Source organism: Uloborus diversus, chromosome 3 (genome assembly GCF_026930045.1).
Source record: "Uloborus diversus isolate 005 chromosome 3, Udiv.v.3.1, whole genome shotgun sequence".
Lineage (NCBI taxonomy): Eukaryota > Metazoa > Arthropoda > Arachnida > Araneae > Uloboridae > Uloborus > Uloborus diversus.
The window spans coordinates 127,705,081-127,730,628 of NC_072733.1; the positions used below are offsets into that span (position 1 = coordinate 127,705,081).

Below are 25,548 nucleotides of genomic sequence, written 5' to 3' on the forward strand. Positions count from 1 at the left end.
GGATAAAAATTTGAGGATTTTAAACATGTATTCCTTTGGATCCAAAAGTCTTCGTACTACAGATTCTTTCAGGATATGTCCCCTTTTGTTCAACATAAAACGTGCAGAGGAAGGATTTGTTACCTTTTGGTCAAAAAGCCACACTTTACCCTTAAATCAAATAGGATTTTCCACGTTTGGACTTCTTTAGAGTAAGTGATTTGATAAAGGTCATCTGAAAGATTTAGAAAATGTCATAAAATGAATTTTTCTAAAGAGCGGATACGTTCCCTTTTGATAAATTACTCCTCAAATGATGTTTCCGCTACAAGGTCAATGCCATCTTTCCGTGGTCAAGCTTTGCAGTAGTTTCAGAATAAAAACAAAAGCGGAACCAAAATGTTTGCAAACTTACGTGAGAAAAATGTCCACAAAAATAAAAGGTTTGGGATAAGGAATTCCTCTAAAGTGGAAATATAATAATGAAAATCAAAAGCTTTGAAAGATATTGTGAACGCAGCGGTATTTGAGGACATGTGAAAGATAAAAATTGATCAATTGATAAAAGTTTGATAGTATAACCTTTTTTATTTTTTATTTCATTTAGGCAACAATTTAGTGTAACTAATCTATAGAGAAATGAAAATGAGTGGATGGGACAGTTTCTGTGGGGTTATTAGTGATCGGTGACAGTAAAGGATACTTTTTGGAATTTAGGAAAGTTCATCGTCCAGTAAGTAAAATTTCTCTGAATAATATACTATTTTAAAAATAAATAATTATGCTCTTTCTAAAGCTTATGAAATGGTTCTTGATAAGTATTTGATAAGAGGACAGAATGTGAGTGTTTGTGTCGCTTCCAAACTTGAACTAAGTGTCAACTGATCTTCTTCAGTCAATCGAAAAACATTTTTAAGCTGACTTCAAATACAAATAAATAGTTCCAATTGCCAATGTTTTTTAAAAAGTGCATTTAAATTGCTCGTGACACATAAAATCATTTCCTTGTTTTCAACTCGTAAAATCATGTAAGTAAACAAAATTTTGCAAACAATCTATGCAGAATATTCAGTAAATAATTTGTATAATTGTATGTGGTAAAAACATGGTATTGAAAAAAAATATGATTATTCTGGTGACAGCAGATGCGTCATATCGTTACAGGACGAAAAAAAGAAGTTTTGTAAACATATTACAAGTGTTAGTTCTACTGCTGAAAAGGAGTCTAGTGTAGATGAAACCAATTCATTTATAGTGGCTTTCACGTATGATGAAGTAATTTTTTTCCGTCTAATGAGGACTGCTTTTTAGGCTATTTAGCCTTTAGCAGACCTAGTGCGACTCCCCGATACGTCATCCAGTCTTTCATGTGCCACCATTGAGTCTTGGATGTCAATGGCATGGATAATTTGAACGCCCAGTTTCCACCAGATGGAGGCATCTGGGTTCTCTTTTGATGCGAAATTGCACTAGGAATTTTAATTTTGCCGAGGGAATTCTAAACCAAGCGAATATTCAAGGAATCTTTTACATGCCGCATAATCATACGACATGGGCGCTGATGACTTTCTGCATCTCGAAAATCCACCGATGGGCCACCACAGGTCAGAACCTGGCGCCTAACCATCATGCCACCAGCCGGATTGATGTATTAATGATAATGCACGTGAAAAAGTGTTTGTCGAAAAGGTTATCGAAATGAGTAACGTAAAGACCTAAGAATTAGCTAAGTGATGTACAATTTGAGCGCACCAAATTCTTTAGTGCTACCAAAAGTAGAGGGGAACGTGAAAACAATACATTTAAAAGAATAAAGAAGGTTGAAGAGAAAATCAATATACTCAGCCAGGCCCGCGCCAAGCCTGATCGGCGCCGTCGTTCAAATGCCTTTTGAGCGCCTTTATGCAATAACGTTCGAGCAAAATGTAGTTATCACCTGGGGGTGATGCTTTGTGTCAAAATGTAATATGGAAAAATATGCGTTTCGCATTTAATTTATCAAAAGAAAAACAATCTGTAAATTTTTAATCTCATCAAAAACAACCCTGTTGTAAAAATTTCCCCGCCAAGAAAACCTTTAACTTTTCCGAACAAAAAAGAAAACCTGCATCCTAAACCCAAAAACCCTCAGCCATAAAAAGTTATGATATCTAGTTTGCCCGCCAAGTATCTGCCAAACTATCATCCTCCCTCTTCTCCTTTTTCATTACAGCTACTTCCATTAGAACCTCCTCCCACCTTCAACTCCTCATTAATATGGATAGATCTTTTAAATTGTTTATCTTGTTTGGCGGGATGCTTTTTGCTCACCAAGCAACCACTTCACTTTGAAAAGCTTCCCGCTAAGCAAGATAAACAATTTAAAAGGTCTATCCATATTAATGAGGAGTTGAAGGTGGGAGGAGGTTCTAATGGAAGTAGCTGTAATGAAAAAGGAGAAGAGGGAAGATGATAGTTTGGCAGATACTTGGCGGGCAAACTAGATATCATAACTTTTTATGGCTCAGGGTTTTTGGGTTTAGGATGCAGGTTTTCTTTTTTTTCGGAAAAGTTAAAGGTTTTCTTGGCGGGGAAATTTTTACAACAGGGTTGTTTTTGATGAGATATCACATCTTTTTGCATTGATATTATTACTTTTTTTGTATTTTTAGAATTGAGAACTTCAAGTCAGAAAATTTTCAATTGAAACAACGCCGTTTTGTGTTTTTAAGGAACAATAATGGCTAACCTAATTTTACGTCAAGTTATTTTGTGACTATTAAGATTCTATGTTCATTTTGCGAGAATTGGGCGGTTTAAATTTTATTGCAATCCTTGTATCCTCTCTGTTGCAAAGAAAACTTCTTGGATAATAAAATACTATCTTTTAAATTATATTGTTTTCGAGTATTTTACAACTTCGCAATAAATTCTATTACAGTTTCTTTATTTGAGATTATTCAACATTTTCATGAAGGTTTCTTTAAATGTTTTACAGCTTGAGGGCTATTTTAATCTAGCTTTTCACTTTTTGTTTAATTACATTTTTTCTTAAATCGTGGATTATTTTACGTTTTATGGGATTATTTTAATTGTTTGGTGATTTATCTTTTTCTTGATAGAAGTCTTTGTCTTGCTTAATACCTAGTTTTGTTTAAAAGTTCATTTAAAAAACGAAATGACGCATGTTATCACCAAGCAAAAAAAAAAAAAAAAACTAAGCCATTAAATATTTCAAATTTGAATGTGTCAGAAGATCTATACAACTTTACTCGATGTCAAATCGCGGATATCCCAAATTTGCCATAGCGAATGCGCATGTTGCGCGCGGACTAAGCTCATTAAAAGTCTTGCTTAAATTAATTGCAAAATTTTTTTCAGCTAACAAATTACTGCAAAACACGGATATACACACACGTATTTCATGTATTTTCAATTCATTATGTGTTGTTTGTGAAAAATCCATTAATTTAGAAAATAAGCAAAGCAATAAAAAAGTGCTATTTTTCGCTTTCAATTAAAAAGTTATATGTGCCGTATTCAAATGCATACAGTTTCATATAATTTGTCACGTAAAATATTGTAATGGTTTAACCCCAGTTTCGCGCCGACATTTAAAATTTCTTCCCTCCATAAATATATCAAAACTGAAAAACAGGGGGAAGGAAATCTCATATCGGCAAAACTTTGGGGGGGGGGGGGGGGAGGACAGCATTCTAATCTCATTCATTTATTTGTTTCTCTGCTGAAGTATAAACAAATAACACAGAATCTGAAAACAGAAAGCCCAATGAGCTAAGTCTGCGCGCATACGCAGTCGCTGTGGCAAATTTGTGATATCCGCGATTTAACGTCTAGTTGCAACTGTTGGATATGTTTTAGTCTTGATTGAATTTCATTTTCTAAGACAACTTTGGAATAACTGTTAGATCTGTTCTAACCTTGCAATTGCAGTCCGAGATAAACAAACCCTATGAGCTGAGAGTAAGTACATAAGAATTTAGGGAAAATTAGTGATTTTCAAAATTCAATTACTCCGGTATATGTACTCAATGGCCCCCCAAGAATATGTATACAAAAGATCATTACCGTAGCTCCCCGGGGGGCTGTGATAGAACCACGGAAAGGTACAATTTGGGGGGTAAAAACGAGGGGGGAGGGGAGATGGTCAAATGGCACAAAAGGCACATCAGTAGGGCACAAGGAATGTGTGTGCGAAATTTCAGCTTGATTCCTTTTTTTCGTCTGGGCTGTAGCCCTATCAAAGAAAGCGAAAACTTTTTTGGACAGCGATTTTATAACTTTAATACCTCCTCCCCCTGATGGTCCAGGCGATTGTATTTTGGATTACGGCGTCAGGGGCCACTAGAGATTGAGTGTACCAAAAATCAACTCCGGGGGTCTTCATGGGGCTGAGATACAGAGGGGTGAAAAACCCAAAAAACCCCAACTTGTTCTGTCGTGTAATCTTGTTCTTGGTCGTTTTTATTTTCTTTCGTCTTTGACGGTGGATTTGCTTATGTTGGCTGGCTGAGTTTGGTTTCCTTGGCGGGGCGTGATTTTGCAACACACTGTACGTTTTTACTTCATATCTCGAAGTCATCTTTCGAGTAAGGGCGGATAAAAGGGAGGGGCGATCGAAATTGACGTTTGAAATCTGACTTTTTCTCTTGGAAACCTTGCATTGATCTGCTGTTAAAAAGAGATGGCCGTTTCAGTTAATCAAAGCATTTTACACAAAAAAAAAAAAGGAATTTGATTGAAATAATTATTGCTTATTTTAGTCTAATAAGTACTTCAAAAAAAAGGGGGGGGGGGAACCGGCTATTATGCAGGTTAAATTTCTAATATTTGGTAATTTGGTATACCGTCCGGAGAGCAAGATGTCTGTTTCTGGACTTCGTATTCATCAATATTTAGTTTGTTTCGAAAGTAAGAGTTCCAAAATCTAGAAAATTGTGAAAAACCTACTTTACCGAGACAGTGGGGTTTTTCAAGTATGCCTGATCGAAAATAACCGGATGGACTTTTTCGGGCTGGACCCGGTTGACGAACATTGCCTTTGATATGCTAATGCATTTTTGGAAAAAGAAAATATTTTAAATATCAAAGTTAACGCCGCTCTAAATATCTCTCTAATCTCTAATTGATAAATAATTATTCAAAATTTTATGACTGTCAAAACATGAGAACAGAGTACTGAATAGATTTCTAAATTGAAGTAGAGGATATTTCCCTTTAAAATCAGAAACCGAAATCATTTCCGGTAAAAAAATAAAGAAATAAATAATCTAAAATAAGGAGCCGTTACAAAAGACGGATATGCAATATCTGAAATAAATACATAATCTCTCCAAAACTTCTTTTTTAAATTTAAGGTGACAAGGGACTATCAATTTTTTTTGCAGTAATTTTCAACGAATTTCATTGAAATTTGCAGCACAGTTACATGTTGCTAATACTTACACAAATACAAAATTTCATGAAAATATTTTAAAATTTAAAACTTTTTTTCAAATTTCAAATTTAATTTTTAACGTTTTTTTCATATCACGACTCGCGCCTGAAATTTCATCAAAATGACAAAATACTAGCAAAATATGATACATAAAAAAAAAAAACAGAAAATAAAATGTCGGGAGTACTTTTTCAAAATATTGTGGTAAAAATAAAAATTAGAGAAAAAACCCAAAAACTAGACATTTTCGGTAAAATATGTCCATACTTCAATAAAATATAGCAAATATTTTAGACACAGCTAACCAAACAGAAAAATCTTTCCCATCAAAAGGTTAAAAACCCTCTCAGGTACTTTGCACAAAATGTTTAGCAAATTTAAATAATAATTCATTACAGTGGAATAGTTTAAAATTTGCAAACATGCCGAAAATGATGTTTTGATAAAAATCAACATTTACTGTTTTAACAAAACTGATGAAAATTTCGTTATTAAATAAATAATTTAATTTTTCATACAAATTCAAAACAAATGAGGTCTTATGATTTATTTTAGGGATTCAAAAAGTAAAATAAAACTAGAATCAGCATGAAACAAAACTGATGAAAATTTCGTTATTAAATAAATAATTTAATTTTTCATACAAATTCAAAACAAATGAGGTCTTATGATTTATTTTAGGGATTCAAAAAGTAAAATAAAACTAGAATCAGCATGAAACAAAACTTAATTTGACAGCTGGAAGGAGAGTCGAAAAGGTAATCAAAGGGGCGTGGCTAATACAAAAAGTGTCATAATTTCGTCAATTTTTCACCGATTAAAAAATTTTTTTTGAAAAAAGTTCAGTTAAAGGTCTAGTTTTAAGAAATATAATGAAAAGAAAACAGTTTTTTTTTTTTTTTTTTTTTTTTTTTTGACCAATGTTACTCATCTGAAAGACCCTTGTCACCTTAATGCACAAATAGTTAAATAAAATGGGGAAGGAGGGGGGGGGGAGAATCGAGTAATTATGGTCAAGTCGTTGCTTTTCAGAACTAAAAAGTTAGCCTAAATTATTGTCTACAATATATAAATATTACGCAGGTCTAGAATAACATGGAAATGTGCTTACCGTAATTTTATTACTGTTATTATTTTTTTTTTTGTATGATAACACGAAGCAGTGGAATTATCACGAGTTAAAAAAATTATTAAATAAAAACAAAAAACCCGACTGCGTAAAAACCAAAAAAACTAAAAAGAATAATGTATAAGACCAGTAGTTTATTATGTTATTAAGTACTACTGAATAACTACACCGTTGAAATAGTTTTATAATCGTACACAGATAAGACAAATCATAAATTCAAAAGCAGAATAGAAGGATCAACAGTCGGGGCCCATTCCTTTCTAAATCAAGGAATGTCGTAAAATTTGAATGGGCCCCGACTGTTGACCCTTCTATTCTGCTTTTGAATTTATGATTTGTCTTATGAAAGGAAAACCAAAACAATAAGTGTCCCGAGTTAGGGAAGAGAATCCGCAACTTGAGACGATGAATATTTTTCACTATATTTTTTAAGGAACACATATAAGCATGAAAACCTTGTCTTGGGGTAAAATACTAAAGCCCCTCCAGAAAATATATTTTGTTCTAATTGAAAATATATGATTATATGCTACTGAAGGTAACAGTTCGAAATTGCCCCAAATATGGGACTTCCATGCCGCGTCATCAGTGACGCGGTATGGAAAGAAATGTTGTTAAATTTTGAAAGTTAACTTTACTTCTACAAATAGAAATAACGAATATCTTTCACATACGTTTCACAACATTGAATGGAAAAATAATCGTAATGTTGAATGGATATGATTGCAAAATTCTGCCGTAACTTCATTAGATAACCGTCAATTTTCGACAATTGGATCAACGTAAAATTAGAATATTACATGAAATATTACATGAGTCATGTAACAGTTGGGGTGACACATTAAAAACTTAATGTGCCTAAATTTGCTAAGCAAACATAGGGGACAAAATTACAAATGTTACCGCAAATTTTCATTTTTTTTAAACATTTTCTGGCTCTCCTCTGATATGCCCCCCTCTTGGCGAGATTTTAATTTTTCGCTCGATACGAAAATCGCCAATAAGGCGATAACTTGGCAACCCTGGTTTTGCAACTTGAACGCTGGAAAGTAGTTTCTCGAAGTTTGTCTTTTTGCACGTGTATGTGTGGTAGGAGGTAGGTGCTCATATGTTTCGCTCTTAGGGAGATTTTAAGTTGAATACTCTAAAATAAAGTTTCAATTCAAACTTTATTTTAGAGTATTCTTTTTCTTGTTGTTTTTTAATGTTAATTTAGTTGAATTTTCTATTTTAATTATGAGTTCGGTTTGTGATGTTGTCCAAATGTATCAATTGAAATTTTTGAATGAATCTTCTTTTTCTTTTTCGTCAGGTCGTCCAACGTTTGGACGTACCGGAGTCCTAAATAGATTTTTTATATTTAAACTAATTGAAAATAAAGAGGTTTTTTTAGAATTTTTAAGGGAAATTGGTTTACTTAAGAATGAAATGTTATGTTCTAGATGTAATTCTGTTATGAAAATTTAAAAAACTAAAAAATGTTCAGATGGGTTAATTTTTTTTTTGTAGAAAGGTTATTGGGGGTGTTGTTTGTGGAAAAGAAGCAACGATCAGGAGTGGGTCATGGTTTAGTTCTAGCAAGTTGAAAATAGAGGAGATTTTTTTGATAACATATGAGATTTTGATTGGGACCAAAACTGCTGATATTGAAAGTCAATATTTTTTTTCATCACAAACTTTAGCCGATTGGCGAAATTATATTAATGAAGAAATATTAAATTACATTGAATTAAAATCCGAACAAATATTTCTAAGAGCGGAACATATGTGCACTGCCTCACGTGAGGAAGTAAAAGAAAAGTAAAAAAGGGAAGTGAACATATTTTGAATTATTGTGTTTTTAGTGTGTTTCTGGTAGTTTGTATTTTGGTCTGGTTGGCATTTTTGTAGCACAAAAATGGTGTTAATTTCACATAAAATCTGTGACTTTATTGTATACTGAACGGAGGAGATCTGTGACTTATATCCGACTGTGATGTATATTAAAAGTCGGAGGGATAACGGACCGAGCGGCAGCGAGGTCCTGGCGAGCCCGAGGTCTCATAGTACTTTCGTAATGAGACCTCGGCTCGCCGACCGAGGGCTCGTATCCCGGAGAAACAACGGAAAAAAATTAATGCATTAATTTCATTAAATAATTAATGACATAATTTGAATTTTTCCTGTTGGCGCTAAAAAAGCATCGCTAAGAACGATGTATGACATATGACGTCATACATAGTTTTCTTGGCGACGCTTTTTTGGCGCCAACAGGAAAAAGTCGCCAAGAGGGGGGTATATCAGATTTGTTCCCATTTTCTTGCATTTTACTTAAATAAAAAATGGTAGATATTTTTCACATAGGTTTCATGCAAAAATGTAAAAATAATTTTAATGATAAATAACTATAATTTCGGAAGTGTGCCTAACTTTATCATTTCAACAAAGCAGACGGCGAAGTAGATCTACTATTTACAAGACCCAATATAGAGTGTAGGTAAAATAGAAAGTTGAAAAAAAAAAAAAGCAACCTTAAAAGCTTATGAAAACTTTAAGCTCAAAAGCATGCGTTACTATAAATTCTCAATTTTCTTTGGTTATTTACATACACACAAAGAAAGGGAAAATTTCATTCCGCAATATTCCTCTCGTTTAAGTTATATTTATTCTGACCTTCCCTCCGTAATCGGTTCACGCGTAGGGGTCATCAGTATGTCAGATAACTTGCTTATTTGCCTTCGATTCTCTCCAGGAAAAAATATGCGGGGGCCGGGGGGGGGGGGAGAATTAAACAGGGTTTTAAAAATCTTTTAGACATTTTGCGTGATCATTTTCAATACGTTATGTAATTCTTTGAGAACTTGCCAAAATTCAATGCAAATATATCATGAATTTCTCGTAATCTTTTCATAAAATGCAATATAGCATTATCTATTAAATTATCAAACTGTTATTATCTATGCTAAATTAACTTTTCACTCATTATTTCCGGACAAAGATAACCTTATAACTGATTTCATAATAGTAGATAATATGAAAAACTATACATACTTTTCGACTGCTGTGATTATCTTGCTAAATTGCTTCAAAAAGGTAGTTTGAAGGAGTAGTTGTTAATGTTTTTCAAAAAAAATCGGTATAAATTAATAGTCGATTTAAAATTTGTCCAGAGATTTTTTAAGTATAAGTATGTAATTTCGTGAACAACGTGTTGAATAAGTTAGACCACGGGTCGGTAACCTGTGGCTCGCCAGTTACCATGTAGCAAAGTAAAATTATTCTTGCGGGTCTTGAACTCTTAGTTTAAAATTATTGAAAAATTATCTACCATATTGTCACTGAGAAATAAACTAACTATCCCAAAAACATAATTAATTGTGCGGAAGATAGCATGCATGTTAGGGTGCCCCAAGATATAATGGCGAAAAAAAAATTTGTGAAATCGAATACGCATACCCTCCATATTTTTTCCATTTCACCTCAGAAACATGAGAAAAAAATGTTATTGCAATAAAATAACGGGAACCCGACTTGATCACAATGTTGGTTCTGAAATCCTGTACGGCGACTACAGTGGAAAGATTGCTAACTATAATTTCTTACAACACACGGCATCAATTTTTTTTGAAGCAGATATTTACAACAATTTTACACTACAAGAAACATTATTGCACAGATTTAAGTTTTAATTTTTGCTTTTTGCAGTCAGGGTAAATCTTCCGGTGCTCTTGAACACAACTTAACGCAAATTGTTTTTGTTCCTCATCAGCTGTTAGCAAACCATGAAAATCCTGCATCATTTTTAGCACTTTTTAAGCTACATCGTTTACTGCTCTAAGCATTGAGACCATCTTTTTTGCATCAAGGAATGAAATATCATTGCCCCAAAAAGAGGGGCCCTAGTTGAGAAAACTATGATGGATTTTAAGTCTAGTAAACAATGACTGGCTTTTGGCTGATATGAAATCATTAATTGTTTTCTCTGCAAAATAATAAATAACCGGTAACAAATGCGCGATATAAAGGAATAATTAATTAAACAACTAGATGAAATCATTGTGCATAACTTACCATGCAATGAACTACAAAGATCTTCCTTCGACGGAATGTACACGGAATGTATCTTTTCTCATGGGTCGACAAGTCTTCTCTACGTAAATTTGTCACCGTTTTTGATTTTGTTTCTTCTTCTACCTCATCATCAAAAAGAGCTAAGACTGCTATTTCGTCAGACAAGTACTATAAATGCTGGATGAATTTTTGTAGAGCAGCTTTTCAAATAATTGGGTCCACATTTTCGTACGTTTTCAAATATTTCAGAAAGCACAAATCTTTGTTGGGTGCTTTGACTGCCAAAATGCATTGAAACCATGGTTTTACGTATATTGTCACTACAAACACAGACATCTAACAATGCTTCATTTTCCTTCCGATCTAGTTTTAGTTGCGAACTAAATAGTAATAGCTTTAGGGAGTAAATCGCTCGAGCCATCCATCGAGCTTGGTGCATGGCTCCCGGTGGTCTTATTTCAATTTTTTTTCTGTATCTATACCTAAAAATACGATAGACCTTTCTATCAACTCTGGATAGTTCGATAGTCACCCCTGACCGTAACATTAGTAAGATCAGTGCGGTAAGAGCCAAGTAAATTTTCAAGTTCGGGTACAGTTCAGCACAACTCCTCCTCTATAGCAATGTATTTTAGTGGGATTGATGTTTTTCCAAGACTCTCTGAGATTTTTGAAGATTGGAATATCAGGGCTTGTTGTGACTTGCTTAACTTTCACTTCGAATACTGTCTTTAATACCAGTTCATATTGTATATGAGTACGGCAAGCAGAGGAATGCATTTCTCTATCAAATTTTTGCTCAAGAAAGGCGCAAGCACCATTAAAACGACCTGTATTGGAAGCTGTAGTATCACAACAGAGAATTTGATCCTAGTCTTCGAGATTCCCATCTAAAACTGCCTTCCAAACTGCCTGTGCCTGTTCTTTTCCTGTAGAATTATCCAGTTTAGGCACAGCAATGAGTTGTTCCTTACATCCATATGAAATAACTATAGGTAAGCGATCTTTTTTGATTTTTGAGCTTTTGAGCACTCAAAGTAGGCAACAGTTTCCCATGCCAATGGTAAGTCACTGCATCTGGTCCGAAAAACAATTTTTATTCTTTTCGTTTTTTGGTTCGAATTATTTGAGTTGAAGAATTACTTATTGGAAATTCATCAATGTTACACCCAAGTGTGTCAATAGTAGCTTAAAGAATAAACACAGAATCTCGTATACTTAACTGACACTTGTTCAACGCAGCAACTAATTTTGGAGTAATAAAATCACTCCTCATTACATATTTACTTGTTCCAGTTTTTGATATAGTACTTGTTCCAGGTTCTGGTATACTTGTTCCAGGTTCTGATATACTTGTTCCAGGTACTGATTTATATGTTTCAGGGAAATCTTCTGAATGTATATTTCACTAGAATTCGAAGAGGAATCTTCTTGTATACTGGTTCATACAATTCCGAGGATGTTGAAGCGGAATTGTATTTAGTGCGCCTATTTCTTTCTTTGATGGCTCGAAGTCGAGCCTTTTCCTCTTTATCGGCCAGTTTATTATACACTCCACCTAAGTTACCGCGTTGGCCGGGCTCTCTTTGGAGTAGCAAGAAAATCCTATCTTTCTCCATTTTGATTAACAAGTGCAGCAGCATGTGCAATATCGAATAAATTGTTTAAATTACTCACAAATTCTTACTGGCGCTGCCTGAATACTCCTTGCAGTTTCTTTACATTTTTTTTTTGTAAGTCTCTCCAAATTTGATGCAGGTTTTTAAGTTTATTCACACAATTTAACGACGATTTGGTGGGAATGCGTGCCTTTTGCCAAAAGATGGTGCATTCCCGAATAGCGAGATTTCCACTTTCACTAATGGTTAAATTTACCTCTCGAATGTTATGAATCAAAACAGACAGAACTTGTCCGTTAGAGGGAAGTTTTGAGCCCGTAATTTGATGCTTTACGACTCCTATTAAAAATATCTCTTTTTTTCGAACTACGCAATTCCACCGCCACTTTGGAAGAACTAACTATACTGAGCTCGCTGACCGAAATGTATTCTTACTGACACGTTTGCCGGTTTGCACATTGCCACGGATAAGCCCCCAACATCTGTTTTTCTGTTTTGATTTGTTTTCTGTGCACCATTTTCAGCTGTTTTGAGCTTCGCCAAGTATCGCGTCGCCAGCGTTCGCTTGCTTAGGAATACACGTGCTTTTTACACGTTTAGGCGCAAGTCGGCACGGCTTACCGTGCATCAAATTGCATGAAACTTTTTTTACAACGGTTTTGATACAAAAGGAAAAAAATAAGAGGATATGCGCTTGAAAAAAAACGACTTTAATTTTTTTGGGACACCCTAATGTATGTTCTATTTGACAATGAAATCAAGATATCTACTGATATAATAGACAGTTCTTCGGATGGCAGAAAAGCACAATTCTGCGTATACTGATAAAACTGCGAGTTGCATATGGCACGTTATCGGATAAAATGATGTAGCATCAACGGCATCTCCGGGAGGTTGCCAACTGACTCCTTATGGCACCCTTACGTAACCCTTAAAGTGACATTTGGTTCCGTATGGCCCCCTGTGGCACCTTTCAGGGTGGCATTCCTATGGCACCCTTAAGGATGCCATAGAAAGCCAAATAGCACTTTTAAGAGGGTGTTGCTGGTGCTACAACGTTAAACTCTGATAGGTGCCATATGCAACCCGCAGTTTTAACAATGTACGCATTTAAGACTTTGAGAATTTTTAGGATCCGCTTACTACCAGGCGAATTCCATTATAATTGATTTATCATTTGTTGCTCAAAACATCCTACAAGGAGTAAAAAACCGAAAGATTCTTGTTGACTTGAATGACGAACATCGACTCAACTACTGAAAAATGCAATTAAATTCTGATGGCTACAAGAAACATTATTTGAATAATATATATATTCTTTTTTACTCAGTAACAAACGTATCTTCTGAGATCCGTCCGCTGCTGAGCAAATAATCATGGAAATCTTAAAAATATGATTACGTCACAAGTAGAGTCCATGTTCTTCATGAAGTTCATGCAATGAAACTTGGATCTAAATATTTTTGATCTTTGTAAATGGTTTTGGGCAACAATTCATGCCATGAAATTGCCCTGCAGTAAGGTTTTTTTTCTAAATTTCAGATAAGACCAATATTACAAATAAATATATGATGTGCGATTAATGGTGAAAATCTCAACATTTGTTTGAAGTTGAATTTTTTCAATCTTCAACAAATTTGGCTCTACTTTTCTCTTTCTCTCAATCCCAAAAAGTTCACCAATGTTGCATATTTGCATTTTTTACGTTGATACTATAAGTAATGCTTTATAGCCTACTGAAAATAGCTTGGTTCCCCCCCCCCCAAAAAAAAAAACATAGCATTGTTTTTTCCAATACGACCGATGTGCGTACTTATATATAGCTCTTTAAATAAATAATTATCCACTTCGAGAAAAAAATGGCTTGTAACTTCAGTAAGATTGCAAACTCTCGTGTAGACCGACCAGTGAATTAACACTTAAGCCCAATTTCATTTTTGCACAATCTGCACTAAGTGAGCCAGTCAAACCACGCCACTGAGGCCCTCGAGGAATCAATTCACCAAGAGTAAAAAATATCAACAGATCCTGGAACTGCGGCTCTAGCAATTTTCTAGTTTCCAATAAAATCTGTGTTCCATAAACTTTGAAGGAACGCAATGATTAAAACGATAAACTTCAAAGACAATGACTTTTAAAGCAACTGATACTTCTTTTCAACAAGAAGTACAAAATAATAATAATAATAATAATAATTTATAAAAGTAATTGTACAGAAGATAATATATTTGAGTGAAAATAAAAAGTTTATTTCTATATTACAGGGAAGCTGCAAGAAATGTCTCAATTCCGAGCGAACATAAGAACAAACAGTGTTCCCGATGACTATCCTGTAAGGCCAAACTCTGTTATAAAGCAAGATCAGCCAAGTACGATGATAGATAAAAACGTAATATATACATTTGTGCTCCTGGGTTTAACTTACTTCCTATATGGATGTGGACTCAGCATTTACGGACCCTTATACCCCAAAGAAGTAAGTAGAAATGCAGCAAATCTCTAAAACATTTGAAGATAAATATTGTTTTCTCATTAAATAATTTTCGAAAAAAACATTTTTACATGTTAGAAAAATACACGAAAAATAAACCAATGAAGTAATTTAAACCATAACAGATGGGGTGATGTGCTACACCCCAGAAGAATTTAACTTTTGTATTCAAATATTTTATGTTTAGATGGCTTCGGCTTTTGTGTACCTGTATGTATTACGGTAGTGTTTCAGTTGCATTTATGTAAATAAACATTACAAAAATCGACGAAGTTTTCATTACTTTAATTTGTTACATTTTGTAGAATACAGAAGAAACAAGTAATGGTGGGGTTACATGCCCCCTACCCCCCCCCCCCCCCCCCCACCCTCATCACTTGGGTCGCTAAAAAAAATTAATTATCAGTTAAAAGTTAAACAGAGGTTTTAAAACGAATATTTGCTATATTTTCTTTGAATTTAAGTTTGTGGGTAATGTGATGAAATTGTTTAAATTGCAGCACGCTTTTATCTTAACAAATTTGTTTTCAATGAAATAACGAACGCGATGGATGTATGAATTCCTTGCAATTACAGGTGACTTAATTATGTGATGAGAACATGTTTATTATTATTTTTCAAAGTAAATATAAGTAAACGTGTATTTGTTACTTAAATGATAACCAAATTTTTATTAAGTACAAGTTATCCCTAAAAAAGTTGTAGTTTTAAATAATAATGCACTAAAAAGCTCTTTTCACATTCAAGAGGAGCCTTGCAGTAAAGATCTTGAATTTACAACTTTCACAGCAGAGTTGATTGGGGTTTGTAATAACTTTTTAAAGAAGCTCAAACTTCTAGTGATATAATTTCATTTAGGTACGCATTTTTTTTTTTCATTTGTATCCACTAATGGTAGATTTGAAAATGAAAACAAGAGACTCGACGTGTCCCTATATGTAGGAAAGTGAATTTCCATGCAATAAGTTTACTACTATCTTATAATTCCCAGTACGATACAGCTTTGGAATATTCATATCTTTACTTGAAAATTCTATAGTTTGAAAATATGAATTGCCAATTTAACTATTTGATGAAAATATCTGTAATTACACTCCAGAGTTTCGTGAACTCGAGTTATGAGTTACATACTTTATCTTCTAAAAAAAGAACTGTATAATCACAAGGAAAGAAAATAAAATATTTCTAGAAAATTAATCCTGCATTAAAGCAGGAGAGGTATTTTTAAAATTCAGTAAAACCTGCCAACAACGATACTGTTGGGACTTAAAAAGATATTGTTATAGACAAGTTATCGTTATAGGCAGCATGATTATTTATGCTAACATCTTTCTGGGACCAAGGAAAATATCGTTATAGACAGGTTTATTGTTATAGAAGGTATTGTTATACATAGGTTTCACTGTACCAAAGTTGGAACAACTTTTCGTATTCACATTTACAACACTTAGTAAACATTTCGAGGAATTTTATGATTAGCTTATTCAAACATTAAAACAGCCTAGCTCTGATATGTTGAGCTATGATGTTCAGAATGTTTACCTCTTTTTGGGGTAATAGGGAAGGGTTATTAGCGTTGAGTTGAGTTTTGTTACTTTCGGTAGTAGTTTTGCAAAAGTATTTTAACTCGAGTCCGCATCCTCATCAATTACACATCTTTTTTTCATTGAACTCTCTCAAAAGAGATAAATATTATCAAGGTCAGGGTCGTGCACAGAAGTTTTGGGGCTCGTCACAAATGCATTTTACGATGCCCCCTCCATATTGTTTACCCTTACGTCCTATGTAGATTTCCCCTTTGTTTTGAAAATCTCGGGCCTCCTTCAGGCTCTGGTTCGGGCCAGCAGGTGTTCCTTTCCCCCCTCCTGTGCAAGCCCCAGGTCAAAGTCATTGCTTAACTTATCAGAGTCACACTACATCACTTTTCAATTCCATCATAGCTTTTCAGCTTTATCCCACTGGAGTTTAATCCGATCTATGCCTAAAAAATGTGAGAGATCAGCAGAGTAATTTTTATATCCTGAAAAAGAGTCTGTATCTGAACTTTGACAGGAGTCCTTATTTTCCGTAAAGTAGCCGACTTCGTTATAATAGACAGAAAAGACGAGTTCGTTCGGCAACGATATTTATGTGCAACCATTCAGACATTAATGTTCAGAGTGACTGAAAATTTAGTCATCATTAAAACGTTTACTAATTCAAGAGGAACATAATTTACATAGATACTACATGCTTGAAACGGACATGGGGTTTTGCTGAAACCATAAAACTAATCCATTTTTAAAAAATGGTTCTAAAACGTCATCCGACAAAAGATACTTTTTCACCATTCCTGCAAATATACCGTACATTTCTGTTCTTGTTTCTACCTCAGGTACAGATACTTTTACACTTTACCTTTCTTACTTTTACCCTCTTACCTTTCTAACAAATACTGAATATGTAAGGAAGAACATGTTTTCCTGTAATAAGTGAAGAACTCGAGCAATTATCATATCAGGTGGTTCTTAATACTTGGTGGTTCTTTTCACATTTTCGTAATTATTATTGCAATCATTAAATTTACGATAGATAAAACTGAAGATGGTTGAGATTAAATTTTACAATATTTCTGCCATGGGTGCTGCATACAAAATTTTAAAGGGGGGGGGGGGGAGAGAGCTCAGATATTTTCCCCATGGTTTAGCTGGATAAATATGATTACAGGATTAGGATTTCCAAAGTACAGATCAGGGTATCCAAGTACAGATTAGGGTTTCCAAATTCAGTCCCGCGGGATTTCGGAATTGTAACGAGCCAATCCCGCGGGATAATGGGATCCCGCGGGATTGACTTTATTCATCTAAAAACAATAAATTTTTATGTCAAATAGAAAAAGTTATGCTTTCTAGGAAGGATTGCTTTTATTACTTTAATTAATAGTCTTCTTAAATTCCGTACAGCAATTGTAAAGCACTACAAAGTCAGATCCTAATTGCAATTATCGTTTGGTAAGCAAAAGTGTGCCGCTCGTATGGGATGGTAAAGGATTTCGCTCTAAAAATAATTCGCTTGATAGAAACACGTGCTGTGGCTCCACTGTAATTGGTTTTAATGAAATTAAATAATTATGGACATTTAGAAAAAGATCCGCATGAACTTCATCACCTTGTAGATTTTTTCCCCTTCATGCTGGCTCAAGAACTGCAAATTCTGGACAAAAACGATGCCTCTTGGATGTGTGTTTTGCTGTATCCAATTTAACTTGCATTGATAATTTTCCTTGTTGCTTCATTAACAATGGTCATTTTATCAGTGAATTTGATTCATTACAGCAAGAGGAGAATACTGCTCATTTCACCATTTCACCAAGTCGTAGTTTCAGTAAAAGTGTGTGGATAATTTCGCTAATTTTACCTCTCACTTTAAAGATATGAAAAAACTTAAAAGGTATGAAAGTTGCTCATGTTCCAAAACACGAGCAGCTTAACTTACTGCATTGTCATACGAGTCAAACTGTGTTTCATATTACTTTCTGTCGCCTCTTTTAAAGTCGAGCCGAAAAAATAACTATCAGATTTTTCATTGCTTTCTTCTTTGGAGTGCACTTTTTGTAGTGTAAAGGTTTTGAGTGTACTACTAAAACTTACAGAAGTGCTCCAATATTGCATTCAGGCTACTCCAGCGGGTTTAGCAATATGTAACACACACTTTCTCTATTTTTTTTTCTGAAGCGTAATTAACTGGATTTTAAGTTTTAGTGATAGTTTTCGAAAATGCTTATAAGTTTTACGCATTTTCTCAATTGCTGTACGCATGAAAACTGAAGCCTCGAATGAGAAAAACAATTTATTTTCAGAAAAATATACTCTATTTTTATTGTGTTCTTAAATGGTAAATCCATCGTTGGTCATAAAAGACACAGTTTTTCTTGCTCTTCTAGCAGATATACGAGGAAGAAGATTCAAACTTGAGATGAGGCTTGTGAAAATAGTCATTTTACGAGCGGTAAAAGCTGGAAAATGATTAAATGGAAAAAAAGTAACGGGATTGGGAATCCCGCGGGATTGAGATCAAAATCCCGTGGGATCAATCCCGCTAAATATCTTGCGGGATCCTTCGGGATCGGGATTGGAAACCCTAGTATAGAGTAGAGTTATTAAATATTAACAATTTTAATAACTTATTCTTTTATGGCTGGAGAAGAAATTTTTTTACATTTTTACAAAGAAAAAAAGACAAGGAAGTTCTAATTTCTAAGGGATGGAGAGGGGCTTGAGCCCCCACTGACCCCGCTATATTGGCACCCATGATTTCTGGGCATTTTGGGAGATAGTTTTCTCTCTTCAAAATGTCACTTTTCCACTTGGCAGGGCGTAACTAAAACTGCGATCAATTATATCACATAATTTGTTTGCAATCAACGACTATTCAAACTTTTTACTTCGACGTGAAAGGATGAAAACTTTTTATTCCGTTATTTGAAAGAGAACAGGCCATCAGTTTTCTCATGTTCAGCCCTTAGAGCAGGAATATAAATGGAGGGAGCAAGACCAATCTTTGACTTAGCAAAAGCTGAAGCTACGACTCCAAGTCATGTGACTCAACAACGACGAACGGTTGAAACGTTTTGCGCGAAACTAGCGAAAGAAACCTGATTTCTTCCAATGCTTTGCTTTAAAATCTATCACATGACTTGGGGTCTTGATTTCGCGTAAGGAAGTCTTCACTCCCTCCATTTTATCTCTTCTCAATGGTTCAGCCCTGCAATGAGAAGGGAGCAATGATTTGCTTTTTCATACAAGTCTTATATTCTTTAAACAAAAATCCAAAACCATTTTTTGTATAAGCTCAAGTATAAGTAGTTTATAAATTGAATAATTTTACCATATGTATACAATTTGAAGTTAATGTTCTTAAATCTATTTTAGGTAACTTCGAAACAACATCTTACTTCATACATTTATGGATCAGTTATCTCAGCAAGTTCTTTCGTAACTGTAGGTTTTTATCCTGTAGCTTGTAGAATGGTAAGTTTTGTTTTTAAACCAGATATTAATATAATATATAGATCTAATAGCCATTATCTTACTGTATGCAGAGATTCAACAGTATTTAGAAATAAAGTATTCTTCTTAAAGGAATAGAGTGGTCTGGATGTATGAAAGCCCCGCTGGATTTTCAACACTATGTAAGTTATGGTTGAATGAGTTTTATACAATTCGCAGCTACCTTGAAGTCTTAAGAGTCTTGAGCATCGGTAGAACACCATCTATGTCGTGTTCTCGCAGATGTTTTACGCAGTCTCGGGGATTTGGAGATGTCTTTTTCGCAAAATATCTGCGAGAACATGGCGGAGAATTCAGCTATGTTACGACATGGATGGTATTCTTCCGATGTTCCTGACTCTTAGGCCTCAAGGTATCTGTGTATAACAAACATTCAACCATAACTGATATAATGTTAAACATAAAGCGGTAACACGCCCCTTTTTTAGAAAAAGTAAACATGTTTTGCCAGAAATGCAGTACCAGAATGGTGTTTCGGTACGTGACAAAAATATCACCGAATGAAAAATATTAAGGAGTCTGAAATAAACGCGCTCTCAGCAAAGCATTTATCAGAAAAACCGCATTAATTCATTTGTTTAAAATATGTGCGAAAAGCCCGAAAATAAAGCATACGAGCGTTGTAAATTTTCAAATGATGGAAAACCGGAAACTAAACTAGAATCCAAATTGACCAAACTCCAAAAACTAAGTAAACTTTCAATCGTGAGAAAAGTTATTTTATTTACGAATTTGTATCCATGACAACAAAACCCAACGAAATACGAAGCTCACATTTCTTTGCTTCTGAAATTTTTCTCTTTAATCTCGCAGTGTTTCTCGAACATCTGAGAAAAACGGGTAAAATATTGTAATGTAAAAAAAAAAAAGAAAGATTAACTACTCGATTGTTTGACAAGTGGGTAAATTATCTCTCAAAAGCCGCAAAGAAAAGCAGCTAAAAATCTTTAAGGTTGACGGTGGACCTTTAATTTGTGTTAAAAACTATTTTCCCAAAAATTACCATTTATAATTTCTACTCTAATTAAGATGTTTCAAACAAGTTCTCAAGAAGCAATCTGTACAATATATAGTTCAGGCTGTTGAATGGTGTAAAAAATTTAACACACATTAGATTTTTTTCCTCCATTTTTACGAATTTATGTGAAACTTTTTTAAAAAAAAATTCAAGTTAGAACAAAATCCCTCCCCTCCCTCAAAAAAAAAAAAAAAAAAAAAAAAACTCTTCCAGGTGCACACCCGAATGCTGCGAAATAATTTGTTCCAGAAATTCTTGAAAACTGGTCTTACGGTTTTGATAGTACGCAAAATACACATAGACACAAACGTTTTCTGTTTTATTACTTGTAAAGATAGTAACATTATACACTGCTTGACAATTGCTAAGAAACAATTACGTTTTTTGGAATAATTAAGAATAGCTAATGATTAATGAAACCGAACGAAATGTATAGTTAGTATTGATGATGTGCCTTCATTAAAAATACAAAATAATACAGATATAACTGCATCAATGTAGTAAAAACTAAAAAATAAAAAAATAATCCTACTTAGATGATTTTCAAACACCCACAAAAAAAATGATCTATGTCAGAATGATGGAGACATGACTACCTTAATATGATGTATGATTACGACGAACACTAATGCACATTTTAGATCTGTTTTCCATACTCCCCACTAATTATTGAGGAGTGCTTGGGGGTTGTTTTCCCACTCCTCTCTCAAAGCGGATTTGAGTTCTTGTACTGTTCTGGGGGGGACGGTTCTTCACGCAACACGTCTGCCAAGATCCTCCCAGGCAAGTTCAATTGGATTTAAGTCGAGAAAGTAAGCAGGCCATTGCAAACGGAGAATGTTTTCACTTTGCAGTGTGTGTCTGACACTTCAATGCTCCTGTGTGGCCGCGTATCGTCGTCCGTAAAGAGAAAGTCTGGGCCTACAGCCACCCTAAAAAGACAAACATGGTCCAGCATAACTTCTCTGCAATACATTTGCGACGTAACGCTTTCTTGTTCAAAAATGTGAAGCGGTGTTCTGCCATTGTGCATGATGTCTGCCCACACCATCACGCCTGGGCCGTACCGATCACGTTCGCAAACAAATTTTTGTACATAACGTGTTCCACGCTCTCTCCACAGTAGTTGTTGACCAGAATCACTTGTCACACTGAAACGAGATTCGTCAGAGAACATCACTCTAGACCAATTTTGACGATCCCAACCAACATGTTCCTCACACCAGCGTAATCTCTCTCGACGATGGCATGGCTGAACTTGGATGCAACGTACGGGCTTCCATGCATACAAACGGGCTTCCATGCATACAAACCAACATTATTTACTCGCCGTGAGATGGTTCTTGAAGAAACATGCGTACCGGTAGCGGTTGTAAGATTTGCAGCTATCTGTCCAAGAGTGAAATTTCTGTTCCTTTTTACCACGAGGGTTTCATAGTGATCCTCTGAGGGTGTGGTGTTCCTACCACGATCCCCGGCATGCTTTTGCAAAACATTTCCACCATCAGCGGCCTTCTTTAATCTGGAGATGGCACTTTTTGATACACCCATTGCAGCAGCTACAGTGGTGACACTTTGACCTGCTTCCAGTCGTCCAACCGCTCGTCCACGATCGTAGGTACTCAAATGATTTCTTGCTGACATTTTACTCTTAAATATTTCAAGAACCAAACAGAATTTCAGAGAAAAACCATTTTTAACATCCAGCACTATTTTTGTTAAAAACCAAAGAGCATGAATTTTCGTACGAATCTCCAGCGTGTATGCACTGTCTTTTATACAGATAACGAGTCTTGATCTACCACGCCATCTGAACTTGAATTTGTTTCCATTTGCTAGCTGGTTGGGGTACAAATTTGCATAAATCACTTGTTCCTTAGCAATTGTCAAGCAGTGTATTTGAAATGCTCCTTAAACGTCGAAAAAATGTTTATTAGAAATTAGTGTGTTGATATTGTTAAGCAATTTCCTTTCAGTAGCTTAAATGTTAGAAATACCATTATTACATTATTTGTAAAATATAACCATCATAATTATAAGAAAATGTCATATTTTGCTGATGTTTTTAATTTTCCTAGGCAACTTCTCTAACATGTAAGCATTCGCTAAGTATGAGCGTTTTCATGATTGGAGTATGCAGAGTACTGTTTGGGTAAGTTCGCACCAAGTTCAAATGTTCAAATTGCATGATCACTCAAATTTTAATAAAAACTGTTTTAAAGATATTAATAAGAAAATTGGTAACAATAAATTTATACTTTTCTTCACTAATTATATTATTTTCGATTTATTTTTTCAAGAAAATATAGCGTGAGAAGTGAACGATCAAGTCATAGAATCTATCAACATTGAAACAAATCTAGTTTTGATCGATAAGTATATCTATCCATTTGATTTGAACGATGGTGATTTGATTTTCTTTTGCTCTAAGTATGTTTCAAACAACTACGCTGGATAATGTATGTTGACTCACAATGAAATCACTCTAATTCTCTCCGATTGCTTCAAATGCTTCTGAAACCAAATGCCATTTTACAAACATTGCACGTATATAATTCCTTGTTTATGAAGGTTGTTGCGTCGATTGTTATCATTCTAGCGAAATGCCCGTTAGTACTATCCTAAAAGACGAAAATGCCAATTAGAATTATCCGAAATTCTTTATAAAGTTAATCCCTACAATTATCACATTAGGTGTAGTGTGGTTCTGGTAGACTTTAGCTCTAATAGCTTGTGATCATTTACGACCTTTATGGAAATGAGTTCCAGCAAACGCGCCATGGGGTTAGAAAATTTGCATCAAGCTGAGCATATTTATTTATTTAGAAACTAAACAGCTTCACATACATAGAGGACTGCGTGCCAAGCGCCTTGCCTCCGACACACACAGGAAAGATTTACAACACAAGAGAAGGGAATAACACCCAGGGCACCGCGGGAATCGAACCCACAACCTCCGGCTTAAAAGACGGCTTCTACCTCAGAGCCATGGAGGGCCGAAGTTGAGCATATATCTGAGGGCTGGGTCTTAGCGCCGCGAAAGTAGGGACGAGGGGGAAAGTGCCAGTGACGTCACTGGGTAGACTCGATCTGGGACATTTGTATAGTGCGTGCGTGCGTAATTCTTCACTCTCTTTTCCCGTTTTTATGTTTAAAAGTTTCTTGAGGGTTAAGTTTCAAAAAAATGAAATACAAGGGTAAATGTTTTGAGTCTTATCGACAAGTTAATAAGCGATACCAAAGAAAACAATAAACATTATTAAAATCTACAATACAAATTTTTAGTTCCTATTGTGTAGTTTTCGATATTCTTTATCCAATATGCATGTTTTAAAGGGTATACGCCCAAAATGTCGCGGTCAAAATGTCGCGGCCAAAATGTCGCCGGTCTAGAATGTCGCCGGTCCAAAATGTCGCCGTCCCAAAATGTCGCCAGTCCAAAATGTCGCCAGTCCAAAATGTCGCCGGGCCCAAAATGTCGCCTGTCCAAAATGTCGCCGGTCCAAAATGTCGCCGGCCCAAAATTCGCTAGTTCAATAGGTACGAAAGATTTAAATGCACGTCGATGCTTTTCAGCATTAAAGTTGCGAAAGAATATTAATATCCTTTCAAAGTAAGTTCCTTCAAAAATTGCAAACCTTTTTCTCCTGTCTTAATTCGTAAACATCAGATTAATTCCAGAAAATTAATAGTTTTCAGAAAAACATACGTTTTTCTGTATACTATTACAAACGTAAACATGCGAAAGACTGCTGCAACGGAATTTTCTTTCTCGTTTAATCTGATTAATAATAATACTCAAGATGTAACGCAAAGGATCAAGATGTAACGCAAGGATTCAGACGAAAAATTGGTATGGAAGTAAAACTAAACTGTTCTAAACGCGAATGAAAGAATAGAGAGGCGCAATGTGAATATGGCAAGAGAATAGGCGGTTTGTATTTTTTGGCGTAATGAAATAAAAACAAATAACTCCTTCACTCTAGCATATAAATTACGGTAGCGACAGGTCAGTCATTTAGGGGATGAGGCGGAATGGCCCCCGACTTTGATTTTTTTTTTTATATACAAGTGGAAGTGGTTTTTAAAGCAATCCTATGAAATTTGCATTGGTTATACGCCCGTTTCCTCCCTCTCCCCTTTCACTGGAAAAATTCGAAATCACGGGACAGGGTGGAAATAAAGTAGAAAAGTATCTTAATGAAATTTAATTTTCTCATAGATTTATTAACATCACGCTAAGAAAACTGTTTAAAAAAAAAACGTTTTCAGTGAGATATACGTTGGTTAAAGTAAGATCAAAACTGTTCTGAGACTTTCTGGAAATGAAACTGAAGGAGTTTAACAAAACTGCTCGACATCTTCCTCTGACAGGACATTTGTATGTCCTTTGCGACCGGGATTTTGGGACAGCAAAACAAATGTTTAACAGAGATGACAGATTATTGCCGTGGGTACTCCCATCTCTTATGAGTTAAATTCTGAAATTACGTCGAAATGTTCACCGTCAAATCTTTTGAAATCAATGAAACCCATAACTGCTAAAACAGGTGTCTTTCACTCAGATTTTTGAAAAACGACTCTACGCGATGACAAATATTTTCAATTCTCAACATTCACGAAATTTATATATTCAATAGAACATCAAGAGACAATTTCAGAACAGCTATTTTATTGAAGGTTTTCAAGAGGATACTTTCATGCTTGCGAAGTAGCGCTTGTCAGCTGAATCACATTTTCCAATTTTAAATAGAAAAGAAAAAAGTTTCATAATGTA

General features: G+C 34.8%; 1 protein-coding gene across 1 annotated transcript; it reads left to right on the forward strand.

Moving 5' to 3' along the window:
- Window positions 1-587: 587 nt before the first annotated feature.
- Window positions 588-22,927, forward strand: LOC129218937 (uncharacterized). The gene is made up of 4 exons (XM_054853257.1): window positions 588-712; window positions 14,479-14,690; window positions 19,616-19,714; window positions 22,850-22,927. Exons 2-4 carry the CDS (start codon window positions 14,493-14,495, stop codon window positions 22,925-22,927), a joined length of 375 nt encoding a protein of 124 aa, XP_054709232.1. The 5' UTR covers window positions 588-712; window positions 14,479-14,492.
- The last annotated feature ends 2,621 nt before the right edge of the window (window positions 22,928-25,548 follow it).